Source organism: Falco biarmicus, chromosome Z, assembly GCF_023638135.1.
Source record: "Falco biarmicus isolate bFalBia1 chromosome Z, bFalBia1.pri, whole genome shotgun sequence".
Taxonomy (NCBI): Eukaryota; Metazoa; Chordata; class Aves; order Falconiformes; family Falconidae; genus Falco; species Falco biarmicus.
In genome coordinates this window covers 63,634,161-63,658,235 of record NC_079311.1, presented here as the reverse complement: position 1 = coordinate 63,658,235, position 24,075 = coordinate 63,634,161, and the positions used below count along the sequence as shown (strand labels likewise).

The 24,075-nt window shown below is 37.6% G+C and overlaps 1 protein-coding gene across 6 annotated transcripts in view; it reads left to right on the top strand.

The window, feature by feature from the left end:
• IPO11 (importin 11) overlaps nucleotides 1-24,075 on the top strand; it is a 99,822-nt gene that overhangs the window by 51,655 nt on the left and 24,092 nt on the right. For all 6 annotated transcript variants that reach the window (XM_056325413.1, XM_056325416.1, XM_056325414.1 and 3 more), the window contains exons 23-30: nucleotides 61-174; nucleotides 5,578-5,693; nucleotides 7,269-7,345; nucleotides 10,353-10,432; nucleotides 10,987-11,067; nucleotides 14,408-14,503; nucleotides 16,021-16,134; nucleotides 16,952-17,073. In XM_056325413.1, coding sequence (XP_056181388.1) covers nucleotides 61-174; nucleotides 5,578-5,693; nucleotides 7,269-7,345; nucleotides 10,353-10,432; nucleotides 10,987-11,067; nucleotides 14,408-14,503; nucleotides 16,021-16,134; nucleotides 16,952-17,073 — 800 coding nt within the window. The remainder of the gene's footprint in view (nucleotides 1-60; nucleotides 175-5,577; nucleotides 5,694-7,268; nucleotides 7,346-10,352; nucleotides 10,433-10,986; nucleotides 11,068-14,407; nucleotides 14,504-16,020; nucleotides 16,135-16,951; nucleotides 17,074-24,075) is intronic.

Genomic DNA, 24,075 nt, shown 5'->3' with positions numbered 1-24,075 from the left:
GGGATAAATTAATGGCCTTGTTCCACACATTAAGAAACAAATTTGTCTTCTGAACTTCAGATACAACCATATGTAGGATGTTTGGTTCAGTATTTACCGCTCCTTTGGAAACAGAGTGAGGAACACAATATGCTACGATGTGCCATTCTAACCACCCTAATCCATCTCGTCCAGGTAAGGTGTCAGAAACACATAAATGTCAGTGTCTCCTACAGTTCTTTCTCAGACATGCCTACATGTTCGGTGTGTGTATATGTATATAGGTAAAATTAAGGTATATTTTGGTTTTATAGGCTATTTCTAAATGCTTTTCGGTCTTACAATAAAGATAAATACTATATCTAACAATAAAGGTTCTCTGATAGTGGAGGTAAGCATGGCTAATGTTAATCACTTAACTACTTTGTTTCCAGGGGCTTGATCAGTAAAAGCAGTTCTTGAGGCAGATTTGCTTGTGTTATGGCAGGGGTTGGTTTTGTAATCATGGAATTGAGTCGTCCTCAGTGACTATGTGAAAGAGCTTGTTCTGGCTCCCTGTATTTCCCAGCTGGCAGTAGGAGTATTGGTCTCTTCTTACAATAGTCGTGTGTGGTTCAGACTTGATTCTGCACTATAGGCACATCTGTTTCCCCATTGCTTTCCATTCAGCTCCCAGGGATGTGGAATTTCTATTTTGATTGCAAACTTTCTGTGAAGATGATCCATGTTTAAATTGCAGGCCAAGGTATGGGTCACCACCGCAAATTTCACTTTGCCTGTTCTTTAGATTTGCATTTTAATTCAGACTAGTGTAAAACATTTCTTGTTTAAATCATAACTGTTAGGTTTAATGTCTCTCAAGGGCATCAACTAATGGGTCATCTAGTTTATTTGAAATTCCAACCTTTTTATTGTTACCATTACATTTTTACTGCATAGCCTCTGATATCTGTTACATCCTTTTACAATGATTTCTGCAACATTTTTTATGTAGCGTATGGGAATATTTCATCCCTTCTTAAATATCCTAGTTTTAAATAGCAGCTCTGAGCTGTCTTTGTTATGTAATTAATTTGTATCACATCCTGTTACTTCTATTTCCATCTCTCTGATCCTTTTTCTTCTTTAGAGAATTTATCTGTGCTCATAATTTTATTTTTAGCTATACTTGAACACTCTTCTTCTTAATGTCCATTTTAAAACTGAATGGTCAGAACTATTGAAATGTCTGTGAGCCAGCAGCTAACACCTTACCTTTGTGACTGTGACTTCTAAGTGTAATAAGTGATAGTCATATTAAGAATAGAGGTGAACATAGTGATCCCAGACCATTGTTTTTCTGTAATTCTTTTTTAAATAGATATCTTTTTGTTTTTCTGTAATTTTTTTTTAAATATACATCTGTATGTTGTCGGGAACTTTTCCTTTCCAGAATATATTGATTGCATTTATCAACATTAGATTTCATTTCCCCATAGTTGTTTAGGTAAGTTGTTTAATTCACTTAGTGTCTTATAGTTCTCAAAACTAAGGAAGTCTAGATGAGTTTAGGTCCCAGATTTTGCCATATAACATTAATAGCTATGTTGACCCACATTGCATGTAAGTGGAAGTTGCTGGTAATCTGTAGTCAGATAAATAACTATTGCCTTTTTAGAATCATAGAATCCTTTAGGTTGGAAAAGATTAAGATAATTGAATCCAGCTGTTAACCTAGCACTGCCAAGTCTGCCACTAAACCATTCGCTAAGCCACATCTACGCATTTTTTAAGTACCTCCAGGGATGGTGACTCAACCACTTCCCTGGGCAGCCTATTCCAATGTTTGGCAACCTTTACAGTGAAGAAATTTTTCTTGAGGTTCAATCTAAACCTCCCCTGGTGCAGCTGGAGGCCATTTCCTCTTGTCCTATCACATGCTGTTTGGGAGAAGAGATCGACAACCACAGGCAGCTGTAGAGAGCAGTAAGGTCTACTCTGAGCCTCCTTTTCTCCAGGTTAAACCACCCCAGCTCCCTCAGCTGCTTTTCATAAGACTTGTGCTCCAGACCCTTCATCAGCTTTGTTGCCCTTCTCTGGACACGCTCCAGCACCTCAGTGTCCCTCTTGAAGTGAGGGGCCCAACACTGAACCCAGTATTTGAGGTGCGGCCTCACCCCAGTGCCCAGTAGAGGGGCACAACCACTGCCCTAGTCCTGCTGGCCACACAGTTTCTGATACCAGCCAGGGTGCTGCTGGCCTCCTTGGCCACCTGGGCACACAGCTGGCTCATGCCCAGCCGGCTGCCGACCAGCACCCCCAGGCCCTTTCCCACCAGGCCCTTTCCAGCCGCTCTGCCCCAGCCTGTAGCGCTGTGTGGGGCTGGTGTGACCCAGGTGCAGGACCCGGCACGGAGCCTTGTTGAACCTCATGTAACTAGCCTTGGTCCATCGGTCTGGCATGTCCAGACCCCTCTGCAGAGCCTCCTGCCCTCAAGCAGATCAACACTCCCCGCAGCTTGGTGTCATCTGCAAACTTACTGAGGGTGCATCCGATCCCCTCATCCAGATCATTGATAAAGATATTAAATGGAACTGGCCCCAATACTGAGCCCTGGGGAACACCACTTGTGACCAGCCACCAGTTGGATTTGACTCCATTCACCACCACCACTCTTTGGACAGAGCCATGCAGCTGTTTTTTTACTCAGTGAAGAGTATGTGCATTCAAGCCATGAGCAGCCAATTTCTTCAGGTGAATGCTGTGGGAGATGGTGTCAAAGGTTTTACTGAAGTCCAAGTAGACAACATCCACAGCCTTTCCCCCGTGCACTAAGTGGGTCACCTTGCCCTAGAAGGAGATCAGGTTCATCAAGCAGGACCTGCCTTTCATAAACCCATGCTGGCTGGGCCTGATCCCCTGCTTCTCCTGGATGTACTGCATGATGTCACTCAAAATGAGCTTCTTGGGTGGTTTTGATTCTTGATGGTAACTTCCCTGTTTTTCTATACATCTACAAAAAATTCCCTAATTCCTCTGTAGGCTTACTGCAATACTTTGGCAGAGAATTTTGAAAGCCTGTAAAAATTACTAGCTGCTTGCTTTATTGAGAGACGATAGTTAAAATTAACTGAATTTCTTATTAGTGAAGGAAAAGATCTTGGTATAATCAATTAATGCTAGCACTTGGAATATCTGTTCTGTAGGTAGTAAAAATGTAAATAAATGTAGTATGCTCCTGAGAAAAGATTTGTCAAATAAACCAGTAAATGGTTAGATTACCTGCAGAATCTGTGCTGTTCAGCATTGCTTTAGTATGGACTATATGCCATCCCACTTTCTCCAACCCTACTACATCTCAAAAAAGAGTAGGAATAGCAAAGATCAAAAGAAGTGCTCCTAGGCTGTAGGGCAGTGTCCATAGAGGAACAGACTGTGAATATGCAGGCAATGTTGAACTTCTGGAAATGCATGATTTTAAAGGAGATAGTATTGTAGAGGTTAACAGTGTAGAGAAAGTGGAAGGGGAATGACTAGTCGTTGCAACTAAAGGGACAATTAGGGTTCCTTTAAAAGTGTAGTTAATTTGAACAAAGATAAAACATATTTCACAATAAACAAATTGTCATGTGAAGAGGCGGAGGGGAAATCCTCTCAACGCCAGGTGTTTGATCTGTCTATCAGTGCCCCAGGAAAGCCCCCTCACTGAACAGCCCCGCTGGATCGGGGGGCAACTCAACTGCCTTGTTCAGGGAAACACGCCAACAGCATCAGGGGGGCCCCTCCTCAGGTCTTCCCACTTTACCTGAGTGTGTTACCCACTGCCGGCAACTGCTGGTGCCCACAAAGGACTCACACTAACGGTTTACAGAATAACACTCTTTATTATAAAATTGTGCCAAGATAAGGTTCATGATTGCTGGTGATAGGGACTGTGCAAAAACAAGTTTGAAGTGATATACAACCAAACTATACACAACCAAAACATTAATAACTAATAACAGCTAGCGTAAGTTAGTTATTTAGCATCCATAAGTCAAAGATCTTACCCAATAGGCGTCCCTATGGGGGAGAAGGCGGGTGCAGCCCATTGACTGATCCCAGAAGTTACGATTGAGTCTTCCCTAACTTCTCCCCTCATTCATTCACTTTTTATACTTTACTCTCAGGTGAGCTTGAGTGACTCTACTCATACATTCTTACATTATTGATTGGTATAAACTTCTCTCGCTTTCATTTAAAGACATAGTTGGTAAGAAATAGTGCATGCTCAGTGAGGGGTGGTCATGCCTTGGAGGTGAGTAACTTTGGGGTGGAGATGTGTGTTCGTATTGTAACAAGATTACAATGAGAAAGGTTCATCTAAGAATAGTTTTAACACAGTTGTTGGCTCACCGATGGACATCTCTTACATTTCACATTTGACAGTTGCTGTGCAGCCTATCGGCTGTATGGCACCACCAAGTTCCCAGTCCTGCAGGGAGCACAGCAGAGCCTGGCCAGGGGCTCTCCACTCTGCTCCACCTCCACTGCTCCTCTAGGACAGCAGGTTGTGTTGCCTAGGGAACCATGGTGGAGTAGATTCTGTGCATGCCAACTGTCCGAAAGTGGCAACTGTATTTTTCCCTAAAAAGGTTGTTAGAATACTACACCTTCTGTTAGGTTTATAATTTCCCCTCTCCAAGCAATTTTCCCACACAAATCATGGAGCTTCTTATTACTGGTCCCAGTGGAGGTCAGAAATATAGGTGGACACAAAGACATGAGAGAAATTTGTAGAAGATTCTTTTTCTTTTAAGGCAACTTTGTTTAAATAATTCCGCCTTCACTTAGAAACATCAAATAATTTTAAACTTAGCAGATTCCAAATATAGTATATTATGCAAATGAAGCATTCAACTAGTCTCAGTTCTCTTAAGTAGTAATATTAAAAAATATGCAGATAGTTCCCAATTTAAGAATTCTATTCCTTTTAGGATTAATTTATGATTAGTTTTGACAATAGTTACATTTAGCTTACTTTTAAAAATTGGGTTTTCTTATTAAATGATTGCTGAAAAAATTCTCACCTCTGTGTTCTTGAGGAGACGTCTTTGTGTATGGCTCATGAATCATTTCAAAAAAAGAAATCCCTGGAGTCAGCTCTGAATCTCTGTGTAGCAATGAAAACAAATCCTTCTCCTGATTCTCAGAATATGTCAAAGATGTAGTATGTGGTAAGGTCCAAAGAGTAATTTTTTCTTGATCTTTGTAACATTTTATTCAGCATTTAGTATTTCATATTTGTTAGAGCTGTGACTTCTCCTAGACAGTGAATGACCGGTGAATGTTTTTAGGTTTGTTTGTTTGTATTGGTTTTTTTTTTTCTTGCAGTCCATTGATAAGCTGCTTGTTTTTAAAAAACTTACGTAATTTTCTCAAGTTCTATTAAGAGAAAGTTCAGGAGTATCGGGACTATTCTGTTGTTCTATGAAGTGGATGCAAGTTCAACATTTGATTTCTTGAATGCACGTTTACAGTATGCAAATAGAACAGCATCACAGATCTTTTTCAATGCTATTCTTGAAATGCTTCAATTGAGGTTTTTAAAGTATTTTATTAACATTTTTTATTTTATAGGGACTGGGAGCAGACAGCAAAAATCTCTATCCTTTCCTGCTTCCTGTTATTCAGCTAAGTACAGATGTTTCTCAGCCTCCCCATGTCTATCTTCTGGAAGATGGTTTGGAGTTGTGGTAAGAATGTTCTTTATTAGTTTCTAATTTTTTAAATGTTGTTTTGATATACCCAGAAGGTGGGCGGAGAAAGAGGTTTAAAAAAACCCTGTGACTGCATTAAGAATTTATATATTGTTATTTTACCCTGATATCATCTATATACCTTTTCTCAGAAGAGATGAAGTTATGATGTTAGTAGAAGAAACACATTTTAAAAATAACTTTTTAAAATTTAAAAATAGAAATTATTTTTCAGGCAGTTGATAGTGAACATACAGTTCTGTTGTCAAAATAAACAGCAAGTCAGAAAGTCTAGACTCACTATAATCTGTGTGCTAAACTAAAATTTGAATGTGTTTGACTTTGGGAGCACAATGATCCAGTGATTATCAGGGCTTGTTACTGGAAGAGATGATGAGTTTACAAGGGTAAAATGCAAAAATTATCTTCCAGATCTCAGGCTATTTGGTGACTGAACAAAAAGTGGCACTGTGATCAGTTTGCCGTGAGCCCAATTTGTATGTTTCGGGTGCAGGTGACACCACTGTAGGAGGAGGAAACTGTTCCTGGACCAAGTTCAGCACATCCCTTTCCTACAGAACAGGAATACATTGAGTTTGTCTTGAAATACTGAGCAATTTGTTTGATCTAAATTGTAGATGGGTATTTGAATTACAGATACTTAATCTACAAATGTTCTATGTGCTGCAAAACTAAAATGTATAATGCTGTTAGTGGTGGAGCAGCAAGCCAAAGTGCAATATCTTCACAAAATTTAAGATGGGCCCTTCTAATGTATCGGTTCAGAGCCTTTATATCTTGTTAATAATACTGGTCTTGAGGTTGTTATTCTGATGCTTATGCAGAAGAATGACATTTTAAGGTGTCCTAGAGCATCAGAGGAATCTGGATGGAGTTGGCAGACATGGTTGGGACTCTAATGGCTTCTTGAAACAAAGGCTGTTCTCCTGCTAAGATACTTTACGTAATCAGAAATATTATTTAAATATAGTAATCTCACACCTAAGATCTAGGAACAAATTGGAATGTGATACTCTGGCTTTAAGTATGAATTTGATTTGTAGCCACTGTTTTCAAACCTCAGGAATGTTACAAACAGTGCAGAGCATATAGTTCTGTTTTTATGTATTGTAATCAATGCATCATTGTAGACCTCAAAAAAAGAAAAGAAAAAAGTGTGAGCTGGTTGCCACCACAGCTGCTCCTTTGAGGTATAAAGCACTACACATGCGGTCCTTATACGGTGAATATCCCTCTCTACCCACCTCCTCTGAGTTCCCAGGTTGGGTACTTAAACATTGTCACAGCTGCGTTTTGGAGGTTACATTGTCTTCATAAAAAGACAGTGGCATGTTTTTCTTTCTTTTCCTACCATAGCAAGACCCATGCCTATACTGATGTGTGTGTTGTGAGGACTACTGCTGCCCTTGAAATATGCTTCAAGTAACTGTTACACATTATTTAAAGATCATATAGATGGTTACTGGAAGTTACAATGTTTTACATCTGTCAAAATGATTGCTCACTGTTATTCATAGATAATCTTAAATGTTTTGCTTAATCTGTTGGTAGGTTAGTGACATTGGAGAATAGTCCATGTCTTACACCTGAGCTCCTGAGAATATTTCAGAACATGTCTGCCCTTCTTGGTAAGTCTTTTACTAATAAAATTTCTTTGTGATTTTTGTTCTTTTTTTGCTACGCCTTGTGTTGTTCGTGCATTAATTAATGCTCCTGTGGCTAAAGAACTGAGGGGGCTTGCAAAATTGTAACTGTTAAAATATGAAGAACAGCTTTTTATTGTTTGACTTTTCCATCCTCTTGAATATTTATTATCTACTTACCCTCTTTTATTAATAAATTGAGGCTGCTTTGTACCCAGAAAATAAGACAAATTTCAGTTTATCATTTCAGAGTTTTTTTTAAAGAAGTTACAGAAATTTATCATGAAATGTGTGGAGTTTTAGTGATACTGATTATATGGAATCCTTGCCTGTTCTGCTTACAACCACAATGATGATTTCTAGTCTGGAGAATTTAAATTTCCATTATTAGCTTTTCCATTATACAGTGAATAACTACGTACGATGTTTCCAAACTACCTAAATATGTCTGTAACCATATCAGTCAAGCAGCACTGAAAATAAAAGCAGTAGTTGTCGACAAAATATAAACATAGCAATGAGGATTTTTTTTTTTTTAATTTATTTTTTTTTAATATTAACTAGTCAGAAAGTAACATGTAGTTGTTCCTTTCCAGATATATATGCCTTTCTGAAAAGAGCTTTACATATCCATTTCAGGATACTACTGCTGTTTGAACTTGATGTCAGAGGAGTTGTACAAAATGAGTTAGATTTGCCTTTTAAAGTAATCAATGCTATCCTTAAAGATATAGGAATAGAATGTTGCATTTGATATGAAGGCTTGATTTCACTTGCATAACTGACCTTCCCTCAAAGGCTGTGGTGCTATTACTGATGTAGAATAATCATTCACAGCATAATTGTCACATTTGATTTTTGTGTCAGCGCTACTGCTAATGTTTAAATTCTGTTGAAATATAATAGCCCTATAGAGGCCTTGCAGAGGCTCCTTAATCCATCTTTCAGTGCAGCAGATTGAATAATGTGGAATGGAGGAATACATTAATTCTCTGAGGATGGATACATTTCTGCACTGAGACCGCTTAAAATGACAGCTAAATCTTATAAAATTTCAGTTTGGGAATGTGGTCAAAGTGAGACATAACCTGTTTCAAGAAGCATCAGATTTAATGTGCCTGTGCTGTACTTTTAAAGGTGTGGCAAAAAGCAGGTTACTGGAACTGGAATAATTCCTCTGATACCCAACAAAACCCAGAGGAGCACATGAGTTAGTTCAGAAAAAAGATATGTTTGATTCAGGAAAACCTGGCAAGAGAATTGATGCATAATTGGGTTTTAAATGTAATCAGTTGAAGGTGATCTCTTTCTACAAAAATGCCTTTACTAAACATTGAGCTTTATGCAAAGATGAGTAACTGAAATTCTCTCATTTCCATGACATGTATCTTACCTGTTTTTTCTTTCTGGCCTGAAATAACTAACTTCCTGAAATTTTGCTGCTCATACTTTATTATCTTTGTATCAGTTACCACAGAACGGAAAGTTACGGAAGGCTTGGTAGCACTTCATGTTTGTATGACCATTTCTTTACAATTTGCCTACTGCATCAGTGTTTGAACCTTAAAATATGGTTGCATCCAGTAAGAAGAAAAAAACCTACAGACCTCTAAGGAGAATGCAGTTACTTCAAAGCATGTTTAACACTAGTTAATGTGCTACTGAAGCTAATTTGTAGATGTATTGGAATCTTTTGATGAAGCTATTGGATGGATAGTTGAAAAATTACCTCTTTTCAAGTAAAGATACGCAAATATTCAAACCAAGTGATAACAAGACATGACCTGTCCAAGCACTGAGATATGAAATTAGTCTTGTATTCAAAGCTGTCCAATAGCCTTGTCGAATAATGGGAGCATTAATGTTCTTTCTAATGGAAGGGAAAAGAGGAGAAACTGCTAAAACTCCCCAGAACTTTTCAGATGTTATAATGGAAAACCAGCCGTGCTTTCTGTCATGTGGTATTTTCTGTGGAAGTTTTGCTATGTAAGCCACACATAGGCTGCAATTATGTAAGCCATGGAAGACATACCACATCTTAGCCAGCTGCTGGTAGTTTAATCTGATAAGGAACTTTTAAATGAAGTTATGTAAAAGTATTTTCCTGTTGGCTTCCCCTGATCATTTTAATGGAATATTAATTGAAGGTAGTGATGTAGAAGTCCACTTACTTTACCAAGAACAGTCTGTCTCCCAAACTGGTTTTAAGAAAATTTAGCAAGCCCTTTGAGTTGTTTTAGTTTTCTGTTTTGTTTTCAGACAACGAGGGCTGTTGGCCTTCTGCACTAGTATCAGCCTCCATGTGAAACTTGGAGATCTTTTGTTTTGCTATGGATTGTGTTTATAGATATTCTGGGGTGATTTTCTGTTTATTTATATAGTTTGATAGGTATTGCCTGAGGACGTATCTGTTATTGTCTCTTCAAACTGTTGTTGTATACCATCTTCTGTGTGTATCTGTCTGTTAAATGGATATGCTTTCCTTACTGAAATACTCAAGGTATGGCGTAAAGCTCCGTGTGCTTCAATCCAAAAGCTCAACGCCAATTGATGTGGCACCTGGGTCAGAAGGGCAGAAACGCAATCCTGATTTCACTCTTTCTACTCAGGATTTATTGACTCAAATGTTAGAGGGATCATTTATCAGTAATTGCAGGTCCCTTATGTATGTTTCATTTGTTCCATCTTTAATACCTTCTTAGCCCAGCATCACATTTAAAACTTGACTTTTTTTTTAATTAGCATTAGCTTTTGAGGTCATTGGATTTCTTGTGCTTCCATTTGAGGACATGAGAGATCTTGTGCCTCTTGTTACTCTCTGGCAGGGAGACAGAACCAGAATGGTACTGAATAGATGATAATTTTTTTTTTCTATTTGTAGGCATCTGGCACCTAAATGCTTTGTGAGGAAAAACAACTTTTAGAAGCAAATTGTTTTGGTTTTACTTCAGTTTGGTGATGAGGTTCTGAATTGTGATTTCTCTTTTTCCAGAGCTGAGTTCAGAAAATGTCAAAAATTGCTTTAAGATTATCAACGCGTATGTTTTCTTATCATCATCTGAATTTTTACAGGTATGTTACCATTATATAAAGATTCATATTAGCACCTTGGTTCCCTACTGGCAAACTATTTGCTCTCGTGTCGGTTGGAAAATATTGTACATTCAAACACTTACACTTTTATTCATTTATCATTTCGTCCTGATGTTAGCTCTTTATGGCACATGGTGGATGCTTAATCGAATCAGATTTGAGAAAGATTATTATTCAAAATTAATGTTTTGTGGATTGTTTTAGTACTTTGATACCTGAAAAGGTCCTATGCAGGGTAGTAATAGTAAAATCTAATTATCCTACCAGATTAAATTATGATCATAAATTCTAGCAAAACTAGAGATATTATGCCTTGTTCTCACATCTTCATTATAAAATTCATTGAGATAGACAGTTTAAAAAACCTGCAAAGTCACAAAAAACCAGCAAAATGCTTAGGTTAGCTTTTCACGAGTTCAGGAAAGACAAGCATTTTTGCAAATATGATCTTTGAATAGAAGCTGGGTCTTTGGACATATGCGTGTAGATACAAAATGTGTTTGCATAATATCTCCTTTTTCATTTAATTTCAGATGTATGCTGCTGACTTATGCCGATCATTTTGTGAACATTTGAAGGACGTAACTACTGATGGCCAAGTTCAAGTTTTAAAGGTAGAGTGTAATAAAACTAATATCCAGAGCTACATATTTAACATGTGTGTAGAGACTGTATATATACACATATGTATGTATTAAAAATACTACTTTTCCCAAGAGATGGTCAGTATAGCCTTAAATAGAGTACCCTAAAAGATAATGACCTAGTACACTATTCCTGTACCCTCTCTCCAATGCTTTCATTACTTCATGTGATTACAGAGTGTTGTCCTTGGGTAAATGGGTTCTAAGCTAGTTTGAGGCCTCTTTGTACAGATAGATTTAGATTAAGATTCCCTGGTAACTTTCCCACTTGATATTTTTCTAGATTACTAGAGAAAATTGTAGTTGGTGAGGGCTTGGATCTTCATGAAAATAGTTTGTTCTCAGCAAAAGCACACTTAAACAGCCAGATGACCAGTCACTGCATTGTGAAGATGTTATATATAGAAAATCTCGAGAGCATTGAGTTGAAAACAAGGATTGTATTTTGAGTCAGAGTAACATGATTTAATCTTTGGCTTATGGAAGCTAATCAAATTTGTGTATTTCTAGTTGAATTTTAGAATGGAGAAGAGTACTGCAATATAACACAAAAGATACTTACGCTTCTAATAGCAAAATAGAAGGGCAAAATCAATCTGATTAATTAGTTTTGAGAGTTGTCCCAATTTAGTTTTCAGCTTGGTTCACAATTCAGAAAAAATGTCGTTATTAGGACAAAAATGCAACTTCAAGAAATGATTCAACCCTGAAGTAAAAATAGTACTGGTATGTTAAAAATCTAGGTTCATTTTGAGTGTTTCTAATCAAAATGTGCAAAGGTAATAATCTAATTTCTGTATCTAGCCATCCGAATCTGAGTTTTATCTGTACTTTATCAACCAGTATTGATCCTTTTGCTAACACAAACAACAATAATATATAATTTCTTCAATATTAGTTTTCCTTTTCAGTATTCAATACTACTAAGAAAAATAATTATACAGTAACCGCATATTTGAAAAACTGGCAAGATACGGGTTAAGTGAGAAGCCTGCACATGTGTATTATTATAAAAACTGTTCGTGTGATTTTGTGATTAAATAAGCATCACATGATCAAGAAGCATTTTTATTTTTTTCTACATTTCTGTATGACTCTAGCACATAATAGGTCTAGAGCCAAGCTTTTCTGATCTTCACTGAATGCTGAATGTATGTACTCTCACGTTGCTTTGTGTAGCTTTTGTATTTGTACCATGACATAGGGTTCAAACGGTCTTTGCTTTTGGTATAAGTTGCTAATGTAATGGCAGCAACTGCTTAAATAGAGTTGCTAGAGGTTCTTCAAAGTACTAAAACCCTAATTTTTTTTGCACAAACTTTAAATAGTATTATGAAAGAGATGTTACAAAAATCATAAGCTCTTGCAATATTAAGCACAATACTTTAAATGTGCCTTTTGAAGAATTTCAGGAAGTAAAGCTGGAGTTTGCAATGCAAGATAATTGAGCAGCAGTTGTAGTGTATTACTACTTAAGTTTCCAGTGGCTGCACTAACGGGGAACTCTGTTGCTTATAAAAACTTCAACTTGAAATCAGCTCATTATATATGCACTAGAGGAAAAAACCTAGATCCTACCTACCTCTTTGGTAGGTTGCACAACTGCTTGCAGAATGCAGGACAGAAGACAGGAGAAGCTGATGGTCCTCCCAACTTGTAGTTCCTTCTGTGAGGAGTTCAAGGACTCTAGTGCTGGAATTTGAAATGTCAATTCCTTTCTATCATTACTGTTATTTAGAGTTTATAGTTCAGCAAACGTTTGATGCAGCAGCTTTTAATCAGATCTCTAAAGTGGTATGCTGCTGCTAATATAGTATTGTTTACGCATTTGGCTCCCAGTGTGGCCTTGCATTAGCTACAGGGCTATTGTCCAGTATGGTACTTACACCTTCTTAACATGCCTGCTTGCTTCCAGAAGGATATCTGAGCCATGTTTTTTCACATGAAGGAAGATGTTTTGCCAGGCGTCACTGTGCTGACTGGTTAAACAAAAAGCCCCTAAGATAAATACTGGGAACAGAAACATCTGGGGATGTTCTCTGAAATATTTTCCTACAAACAGCTTTGGCTGGATTGAAAATACATCAGAACAGTAAATAAATGGATAAGATTGAAAAATACTGATTTAGACTGATAAGACTGTTTATCACGAGATTGCTCACGCTTGATGTGACTTGATTTTCTAATTGAGACAGACAATAAAAGGTTAGAAAAGGCTCTATACAAGGAACAAATGAATTAGCCAAAACTTCCACTGCCTGGAAAAGATGAATGGGGAAAAATTTATGTTCACCTCCATACAACACTATATGTCTACAAAAAATTAACGTTCATCTCCATACAACACTACAAGTCTACAAAACTGAGAGGCATTGAAGGGGGTCAACTGGTTAACATCTCTCTCAAGGCAAGAAGTGGAGGACTTTAAATGAAGCTAGCAGGAGCAAGGTTCAGAAAGAAAAAAAGATTTGGGGGAGACTGGGCAAGAGCATGGAAGAGTAGTTCCTTGTTGAAGTGTCTCTGAGCTGAAAGTAGGTGGTTTAAGGGAAGCACCTTTATATACACATCAGTGTATAGATGCATGGTCTCTGTCTTTACGTACCCGTAGGAGTGAACAGGTATCAGCGCATTGTTCTCACAGCTTTTTCCCCTCTTCGTCTTGGTACAAAGGGAGACCCTAAACAGCTGGGGTAAAGAAAGCCTGAAGAACAAGGGGAGGGGGGGAATTTAGTTCAGGTAACAGCTTACAGAGGGGAAAAAAAAGAACTGAGAAGCCAAGGGTAAAGAATATTAAAACTGGGAACCAGAGCAGCATACTTAGAATTAACACATTTGAGAGCACTTGTGGTTACTTGATAGCCAGCAAAGAAATGGTAGGTCCCAATCAATGGTTCTTCAAAAAAGTGTCAGGACAAAGGTATGGAAATAAGCCTTAAACTGCTGGTACTCGCCCCTGCCTGCCAATGCACCTTATCAAACTGCTTTTCCTGGAGCCTTACCAGGGTCCTTCCTTCCAACCCACTTCATAGCTTTGCCAGTGAGAGGAGGGGGCTCTTTGAGGAGGTGCTTGGCTAGGTGAGTTTCACTTGGCATGTTGGTTTTCGTCAGGTCTGTTATGCAGATCAGGTTTGCAGAGTACTTCACTAGAATATAATTTCAGCAATCTGAAATAATATTAAAAAAGCAAACCTGGTATTTATTGGTAAACATCCTACCAGGGCTTTCTATATAGACCAGTATATGTAGTTTTAAAGCTTCAGTTAAGATTTTTAGAAGTACTTCAATTGTCTAATTCAATTTTGTTCTTAAGGTTGTGGAAAATGTCTTAAAAGTGAACCCTGTTTTGGGTCCTCAAGTGTTTCAACCACTTCTGCCATCAGTATTCCGGGGGATTATAGACGGGGAGGTAAGAGTTACTCTTGAACTACTCTCTACTTTTCCTTTTGAGCAGAAAAGTACTTTCTATTTTCTGGCACAGCTTTTTCATATTGATGTTGCATTTTCTCTTATTTTAAAAGCATCTGATAGAGCTTTGACATCTATTTTAAAAGTCTGTAAAAGTCACATAGTAGTGCAAGATTTAAAATGACATATCATTTATTTTGTAATCTAGTATCTATTTTAATAAAATAACACAGATTTTATTTGCTGTCCTTTCATTATTCATGTGACTGTGTTTAATTAGATCCTTTGTAGGTGTTGGGAGGGGTTTTGTTGTAGTTTTTTAAAGACACACACTACTCCTTTTTAAATGTACCTGCACTATAGAAGAACAAACTGGACAAGAAGATTGACTTGACCTTTTTCTTATTTAAATATCTAGTGTGTCAGGATTCAAAGGTTGTGAGAATGCTTTGTGTGAGACAGAAGAGGCTTTAAGATTTAGCTTGCTTGAATGTCTTAAGTTCTCCCTTTCCTCTCTCTTTTCCCTTCAAAATTCCATGTTCAGTAAAAAGGAGTAAAATCCAATATGCTTTAACTGTGTTAAACCTTGCAGTGGTAGCAGGAGAAAAAAAAATCTTGAATGAGTGGGTAGAATTCTGTATGCTTTTGACTTTTTTGATCAAATTGGTTTTTTTCAGTTGAAGACTTTCAGATATCAGTATTTGGCTCCCATTGTTACTGAGTTAAATAAGACATTTCCAAGAATAAGCCAGGTAGTATTACTTAACTATGTACTTTTTGCTGTACAGAACACAAAGCAGAGTAGTTTACAGTTTAAGAAGACCCAAAACTGGAGAGTGGATTATTGAAATGTCTTCTGATTTGAGACTAATAAATTGCTTCCTATTCAAAAAGGTATTGATTTGGATACAGTTTTCAGGTAGATGCTGGCATTTCATTTTTCAAGGAGGCAATTCTATGAAATACTTTTATATTCTTAGATGCTGAATTTAATATGAGGAAATTTGTAGCTTCTTTGAAATTAAAAGTAATAACAACATAATAAACTTATGAGCTTATTACTGTATCCAGTTAATTTTGAGATAACAAACTGGTTACTGGCAAATGTATTACAGTTTCTGTCAGTGAAATAAGTAACAACTTAAAGAAATACTAAGCACTTTTTAATGTTACTACAATTGTAAACAGTGATTTTGAACCATAATCAACTGTGAAAGTAATTTTTAAATGGTACAATATACTGTTCATTCTTTAAGATGCAGGTTTTTAAATTTAAAGCAAAATCACTAAGCAAATTATCATTGCTTTTTGGAGGAAACTGACTTTGAGATTGTTATAGTTTTCATATTGTAAGAATCAAGAGACTGGTAATGATTGTTCAATCAGTCTTGTATTCTTAGAAGCTTTTAAATTACAATTTCTGATTTTAAATTTAATAAAATATGTAAAGGATGCATACAAAGCATTTTTCTCTTAATTAAGCTAAGCCTCCTTTGTTTTGGTTTACTTTTGTTTCAGAGGTACCCAGTGGTGATGTCTACTTATTTGGGGATCATGGGCAGAGTTCTACTACAAAATGCAAGGGTTTTTTCATTACTTCTGAGCCAAATGGCATGTGAATTGGGTCAGGAGGTAAGGGTTTTTGTCTTATTTCAGCTGGATTGCATGTGAAAGTCTTGTGTTTCTTTGACCTGAAAGAACTTTTCCCTCTGTTTTCCATGCTTGTTCCTGCCCAGTCTACCTTGGAAATTGGTCTTTTGCCCTCCTTTGGTCCTTCCTCTAAACATCGTGTAACAAGTTGTACCTGTTCTCATGATTACCTTAAAACATCTCCTTAGAAGTTCTATACAATCTCTAAATTCTCTTCCCGGTGCATCCCACAATAAGCCGTGTAAACCCCTTTAGTTTGCATGGTATTGCAGGGTGAGAGTTACTTTCCTTGTGCCACCTTGAGGGGCCTTGCATCCTGGTTAATGGTCTAATCATTCTCCAGTGAGTTTCTAGGAGTATGGGGTTCAGCATGCTCTGGTTCTACTGATGACATTATTGAGGTTCTTTTGCTCCAAGTGTTCTTTCTACTATGTCTTTAAGTGAAATATTATTAGTTTCCTTATCCTTAGGTATAATACATTTCTCAAACAGGTAAAGACAAGCCTTTCTATTTGTTACCAGTGAAGGTGAAACAAAGTTCACGTGCTTTGTATGTATTAGACTGTTATAGGAAAACTGAGTAATACACTACTCTGAATAAGTCTCTGTCCATGAATTAAATGCACTTCTAACTTCTAGGTTACAATTATTGGTGAGATGGGGTTCAGGGCCTAGAAGCACTGTTGCAGAAAATTTGAAGAACAGCTGTTGTTCGCAGCTTCGGTCAGGTGTATGTAACTGTACGGTGTCTTTCTGAAGTACTTATAAATGAAAAGGAATGTTCTGTTTCCCATTGCAGTTGGACCAAATTCTTGGGAGCGTGATTGAAATGTGGGTTGATCGGATGGATAACATCAGTCAACCAGAAAGAAGAAAACTTTCTGCTTTGGCATTGCTTTCACTTCTGCCATCATTGAATAGGTAAGTAAATGTACAATGCCTTAAGAATGTTTCAAAGGCCCTTAAGATGGTTTTTGAGGTATTTCACAATTCCACAGGTAAATATTGCAATACAAGTAGTTCTGTTGGCTTTTTTTCTTTTTTTTTTCCCCCAAGAGAAAATGTAGAATTTTCATGCTACATTATGTTAACTTTTTATTTGGATTCATAGCAATATAGTAACCTTTCTTCTATTTCATGGAAAATGTCAAAGTGAAGAAACAGCACTGCAGATTTTATTTTCCAGTCTCATACTAATATTGAACAAGCTGCTTCTCTCATCTGTGATAAAGTAGTTGATTAGTTGACTTGTTAGCGTTTTGGTGTCCCTTACAGGGAACAGTGTTTGTTAGTTTTGTTTCCTGTTGTGGGTATATCTGAACTTTAATAATGGTTTTCCCGTTTATGACATTAAATGGAAGAGTTTCTATGAAAGACTGTGAAATAGTTTTTGCATTGTAGGTTTCTGTAGCAATCAGCTTTTACTGTTGTCCTTTCTGTAGCCATCACCATTGCTGAATATACATACAAAAGAAAAGTGTTTAACGAGAATGCTGGATAGTGTTAGACTGACTTCTAAATTGTCACTACTAGAATTCATGTATAACACATGTTCAGTCCATACTTCAGATTATTCCTGTCTGTTTGAAAGGGCAGGAAGACAGGACTGCATGAGGTTACATTTAGTCTGCTGGATTTCCTGAAAAGTTTTAAGTATTGTCTAACAGGAATTCACATGTCGCTCACAAATCCTAAAGCTATGGTTATCCATAAAGCTATAGAATATGTAGTCACTACCTAAAAATAAGGGAACTCCTACATGTAAAACTCAAGAGGCTTCATTCCTTTTTATTGTGCCCAGAAGCTTTCTTTTTTTGTTCTGGATCATCAGGACAACCATCCAGCCAAGGGTGAGCCAAGCAGCTGCTTTACAAGAAAGCTTCTGTTTCTTTCAGAAGATGTAGCAATGTTATGTTACTTATGAGTGTATTCAAAGTGTTCTTGAAGAGGTGTTGTCTAAAATTTCAGGTGCAGAACTACAGGTCTGTCTTCCTGTGAAGTTTCTTTTAAAGAGAGGAAGGAAAAAAGAAATTGCTTTATCAAACTGTGTTGCTTTGAACTACATTCAGCTGCTCCAAGCTTCCTTCTGGAAAGTCTTTCCTAGCAGTCCTTAAGATAATAAAACCTTCAGCAAATGACAGCTTTATTTTTCAGATACTCAAATCATTTAAACAAGCCACTTCTCAAATAAAAAGTCTCTCTCCAGTGGACATATTTATGCCAAAGCTATGAAAATTTTACTGTACAACTGGTAGACTGCCAGAGCCGAACATACTTTTGACATTGATTGTCAAGTGATTGTTCCTTCTGCTTTTGAACAATGTGAGTCACTCTGGTTTTGCCATTTTGTAGGGAGTACATATGTTTTAAATATAATACAGTATTTAAACAAAACATTTTAATTCATATAAACCTTTTCAAGAAAAGCTTCAGTAATTTTTCCTTTTGGAGTACCTCACTAACCGAGATTACTTTGGACATCCAAAGCCAGTTCAAGATTTCTCAGCTGCAGAGACAACAGAACTTTGTCTCCTGACAATGGCTGTGAGACAAGCTTACTTGGGAATGCAAAGCTGAGGGTGAGGTTCTACCCTCAGTTTGCTCCTGTACGATCATCAGGTGTGGTACCAGTAGCAAGCTCAGACTTTCAAGACTGCTGTAGGGGAGTACAGGTAATCTGTGCTGTGTCTAGCACTTCCTGAGGATTGTGCTCTTGCCAGTTGCTACCTCTAGCCTATGATGGGAACTGTCACAAGAGGATCAGGTTACTTTAAGGGGAAAGGGAGGGAATAGACAAAAGAACTGGGGAAAAATTAAGATAATGTGTATTTGCATTCTTCCCTCAGAGTTGCTTTATGGATAAAACGTTGGGGAATATATTAGGGAGTGACATTTTTTATTCTCCCTCTAAACTCCATTGTACTACTTCATTGCTTTTAGGTACTCGTGTAGTTAGTAGTCCTGTTTATGACTATATGTATGTGTACTTGGGACTTTCTGCTTTTTAGGGGAAGCTAAAGTTTCCATCATTATGCATTTCAAACCAGTATGGCAAAAGTAATTTCCTATTTCAAATATAGCACCTTTGACAGCTTAGAGCGAAGGATTTTGGAGCAGTTAAGATGGGAATCCCTGCAGAGCAGTCGTAGTTCACAGTGATTCTTCAGCCAATTATTTGGACTATGCAGGTTATGAAGTGACAGTTTATTAGCCAAACGATAGCTTTCTTGTCTAGTAATATCTTTGAGAGATACATGCAATGAAATGTCTTTAGTATAAACAGTACCGTTGCATTTTTATCATGTATGCATATAAGTCCTTCAATCCAGCATCCTGTTTATCTTCCTACACACAGCTGCACATTGTGTTAGTATTTAGAAGTTTGTATTTAAAAGAAAGAACAATAACTGCTTCTTTCCTGATTAGTGTTGTGACACCTTTTCACTTAGCAGTAATTTCCTGGTATCACTTGGGGGTTTCGCATAAACTAAATACTACCTAATCTGCACTTGCTATCTGAGTCTGGTCATTCAATGTTAGCATTTTTTGTGTCTGATACATGCATCTGTATTATTTTAGACATTTTGTACTCTTACTGCCTGTTTGCCACTCATACCTACCCATGTGCATTTTCATTCATTTATTAGAAGCTCTTCATACTTCATAAAATAAAGACCTTTGTCTTCAAACTGGTGTATGTACCATAGGGTCCAGTAAGAAGATATAGGCAGCAGTTCTGTATTTACAGAGTACTGTTGTCTCCGTGTTCAGCATGAGGGAAGTATGCATAGACATATAGTAGTTAGAACAGCGAGGGTCTTTTAGAAAAAAACAAACCATACAAAATAACAAGAAACCCCCCCAAACCAAAAGAACTTGAAGTTTGGTGGAGGAGAATAATCTGAGCTACTGTGAGATGTGAGAGGTGACAGACAGCAACCTGGATGAGTACATTCACAAATGTCATGATTCCTGGTCTAGTTCAGTTATATTCCAGTTTGTCTACAATCTTAGTGGCTTGGTTTTGAACCTACAGCTTTAAGTGTACTCTTCTAGTACAGTACAGCAGATGTAGTTGGGGTTTACTAGATGTGCCCTTGGTCCCCAAAATCGTGCCTAGTGACCCCAGTCAGGAGCAGCAGCCTAACATTTTAGGCCATGGCAGAAAGGAGCAGGGCCCCCAGCACTATTTCAGGTGCTACATTTTGAGATACACTTCTTCAGCATTCTTTGTATTTCCTGAGACCAAAGTGATAAAAATTGTACCTCTTCTCCTTCTTGTACCTATGTATGTCTGGAAATAACCTCAATCATCTTGCTTACTGCACTTCTGTCACTTTGTACAATGTCAGCAGCACAGCATTTTGAAATGTTCTTATTTTGGGATATCGAAAGCTTTTAATGATTTATTTGGCAAAATAGATTTCTTTTTTATTCTTCCAGTTATTATCTCTGTATCTGTGTAGAATGCAAACAGTACTGGAAGATGCTTAATAGCTATAGGAATATTTTAGTGCCTAATAGGAAATGTAAAGAAAATTTGGCAAGATGTCTGGCAATAATTAGCTTCATCTGGTACCTAACTGTAAGTATAGGTAGCATTTGACACCATGCTGGAAGCAAAACTCTTCCCCTTTGGTGTTAAATGTTGTTAATGCTGCATCTATCAGTCTTGAATGGGAGGCTGCCCAGTTTGCTTATGCTTGAAGTCAGTGCTTTCCGAAACAGTCCCTTTAGTTCTGGTGCTTAAGGATGGGTTCATTCTTTGTGGACCTAACAGCGTAGAATAGTACCGCTTGAAAGGAGAGGAGACTTCTCCGCTTGCAACATGAAACATTTTAACGGATCTTGTCTTTTTCCTGTTTAGTTTGTGGTACATGAGTAGTATTTCCAGATGCCACTTAATTTTTTCCCCTTTGAGTCAAATGTGTTGTCTAGAAAACCTATTGTGAGGATAAAGGCTAAGAGCCTGAGAGGTTCTCCAGGTTGCTTTACTCATTTCTAATCGTTATGTAAATGAATGGCGGCTTTTTCTTACTGTGTATCAAATCTGATGTCAGTCAGTATGAGTTCTGCTGATTAGATAATTGGCGTTCTGCAAGTATTAAGTACTTACAGTAGGCTATTATAATTCCTCATTAGGTTATTACAGAAGTTATTCCTCTGTCATTTAAGTTACTTTGTTAGAAATTTAATTTTTATCTCAAGAAGTTGTCTATATATAATGTTAGGAAATGGCAAGAAAGTGCCTAATAAATGCCAAGTTCTCCTTCAGGGTACTTATGTCCACATTTGTAAAGTCAGAATTTGTTACATAACTAACTTGTACATCGTCCTTTCTTTATAGGAATGATACTCTGAAGCTATTTCCCTGTCTTCCCCTCCTTTTTCCTTTTTAATTCCTCTAGTCACAGGTGTGCTCACCCACACATCTAATAGACTATTGGTATTATAAGGAGTTCTTAAATTACGATTTTGCACTTGTCATCCATATTTGGCCTTGGATTTGGTTTGTTTGCCTGCAAGGTAATGGTGCAGTTTTAATGATATAAGTGAAAAATGTGGCTTTTCTCTTAGTCTGAGTCTGCACCTTTCCGAGTGTTATATATAGTATCGTGACTTCCTTAATTGTATGCCACATCATAGCATTGGCAAGAGGATGCACTCTGGCAACTTACCGTCTTCACAATCTCCTTTACTTTTTCTTGTACAGCTCATTGTTAGTATGAAACCTGATGAAGTTCAGCAGAGGCAAGTGTAGGGTCCTGCACCTGGGGAGGAACAACCCCACGCACCCGCACAGGCTGGGGCTGACCTGGAAGGCAGCTCTGCGGAGAAGGACCTGGGAGTGCTAGAGCACAGCAAGGTGCCCATGAGCCAGCAGTGTGCCCTGTGGCCAAGGTGGCCAGTGGGATCGTGGGGGGATCAGGATTAGCGTGGCCAGCAGATCGAGGGAGGTGATCCTCCCCCTCTGCTCTGCCCTGGTGAGGCTGTAGCTGGAGTGCTGTGTCCAGTTCTGGGCTCCCCAGTTCAAGAGAGACAGGGAACTACTGGAGAGAGTCCATCGAGGGCTACAGAGATGGTGATGGGGCTGGAGCATCTCCCATCTGAGGAAAGGCTGAGGGACCTGGGCCTGCTTCGCCTGGAGAAGACTGGGATGGACTCTTATCAATGTCTACAACTGTCTTAAGGGTGAGTGTGAAGAGGCTGGGGCCAGGCTTTTTTCATTGGTGCCCAGTGACAGGACATGGGGCAATGGGCACAAACTGCCACACAGAAGGTTCCATCTGAGTTGAGAGAGAACTTTACCTTGATGGTGACTGAGCACTGGAACAGGCTGCCCAGAGAGGCTGTGGAGTCTCCTTCTCTGGTATCTCCAGATGCTTCAAGACCTGCCTGGATGCGACTCTGTGCAACCTGGTCTAGGTGAACCTGCTGTAGCAGGGGTTTGGAGGAGGTGATCTCCAGAGGTCCCTTCCAACCTTGACCATTCTGTGATTCCGTGAAAACTCTTCTAAATATAATCTACCCTAGAATTTGATGTTTTAATTATGTAAGAGACAGCAAAGGATGACAATGGAGTAAATAGCTTTCATCAAACTTTTTATCTCTGTCCATTGTACTCTGTAGTTTGCATGTTTGCAGATTAGTTATTAAATAAGCTCTGACTGAAGTATAGCATATTATTAAAAATGTTTTAAAATCACAAGATTGTAACAAACATTAAAAAAATATAATACAGTTTTGTAGCTCATTTTCCACCCGAGTTTATTCTGATCTTTTTTGGTACACCTGCTTATCTGTCTGCCCTCTACTCTGTTAAATCTGAGACTGCCTGAGAGTAGCTGAGATTTTTGGTGACTTCTTAACAGTGCCCAGACTATTGTGATGAGATACCAAAAGCTGTTAACAGCACAACCCGTGCCACTACAAGAAATTCTGCAAATAAGTACTGTCTTAAAAATTTACATTTCATATTCAAAAATAAGAAAGTGAGGGTTTAAAACAAAGTATCAGGTTTTGATATTATGGAAACGCCTAGTGTAAAGAATGTTTGTATTTTTAAGGAGGGAGGTAGCTTTTATATATTGTGTGTGTTTTCTCTGTAGCAGTTTTCAGGAAATGCAGTCATTTTTTTTTCCTTTTTTGTAAAATTTTTCAAAGTTACCAGTTGCTAATCCAAGTGCATGCCCACCCCAGTGCCTAAACTAGAAGGAAGTGTGCTGCTGCAGGAAGCTGGGCAATTGGATTTAGTTTTGAATCAATTTCTAGAACGTGAATTAATTATTCTGGTTGAAATTTGTGAAATTACTTTTCTTCAAGTTCTTCAAACCTTTTGGTTTGAATTGCACTCATATTGACTGTATTTCTTATTGGTTTTATCATTGTGACAGTTTACTATATATTTCAGTGGATAGTAAAAGCTAAAGCTATAAATACAGTTACTCCAAGCATACCACATCTGTGGATTTCATTGTTGGCCATCTTTATTTGTTGCTGGTTTGTTCACAGACTCACTCCATAGTAGACTGTTTTTTGTCAATTTACATGCAAAAACTATTTACAACTAAGTGAGAAGTTTACTCTGACAGTTTCTCAAAGTGATTTTGTAGTTTCATAAGAACTTTCTGTCATATTATTTTACTAGATTCTAAAGCCAAATAAGATCTATAGAAGGGAAACTTACTTTCTTATCCTCAATGGGAAAAATAATTGTAGTTTTCACTTCTTACTGTTTCTCAGCATGTTGCAAAACCTGCTTAATAATTCAATCAAAAATAATAAATGCCAATATTAAAAAGGAAAATTAGTTTAAAAGCTTCATATTTTTGAAATAGATTTCATGATACAAGTTTACATATACAAATGCTTGGGTCATTAAACAGGAATGTTTTTTCTGGGTTATTTATTTGGTATTACAAT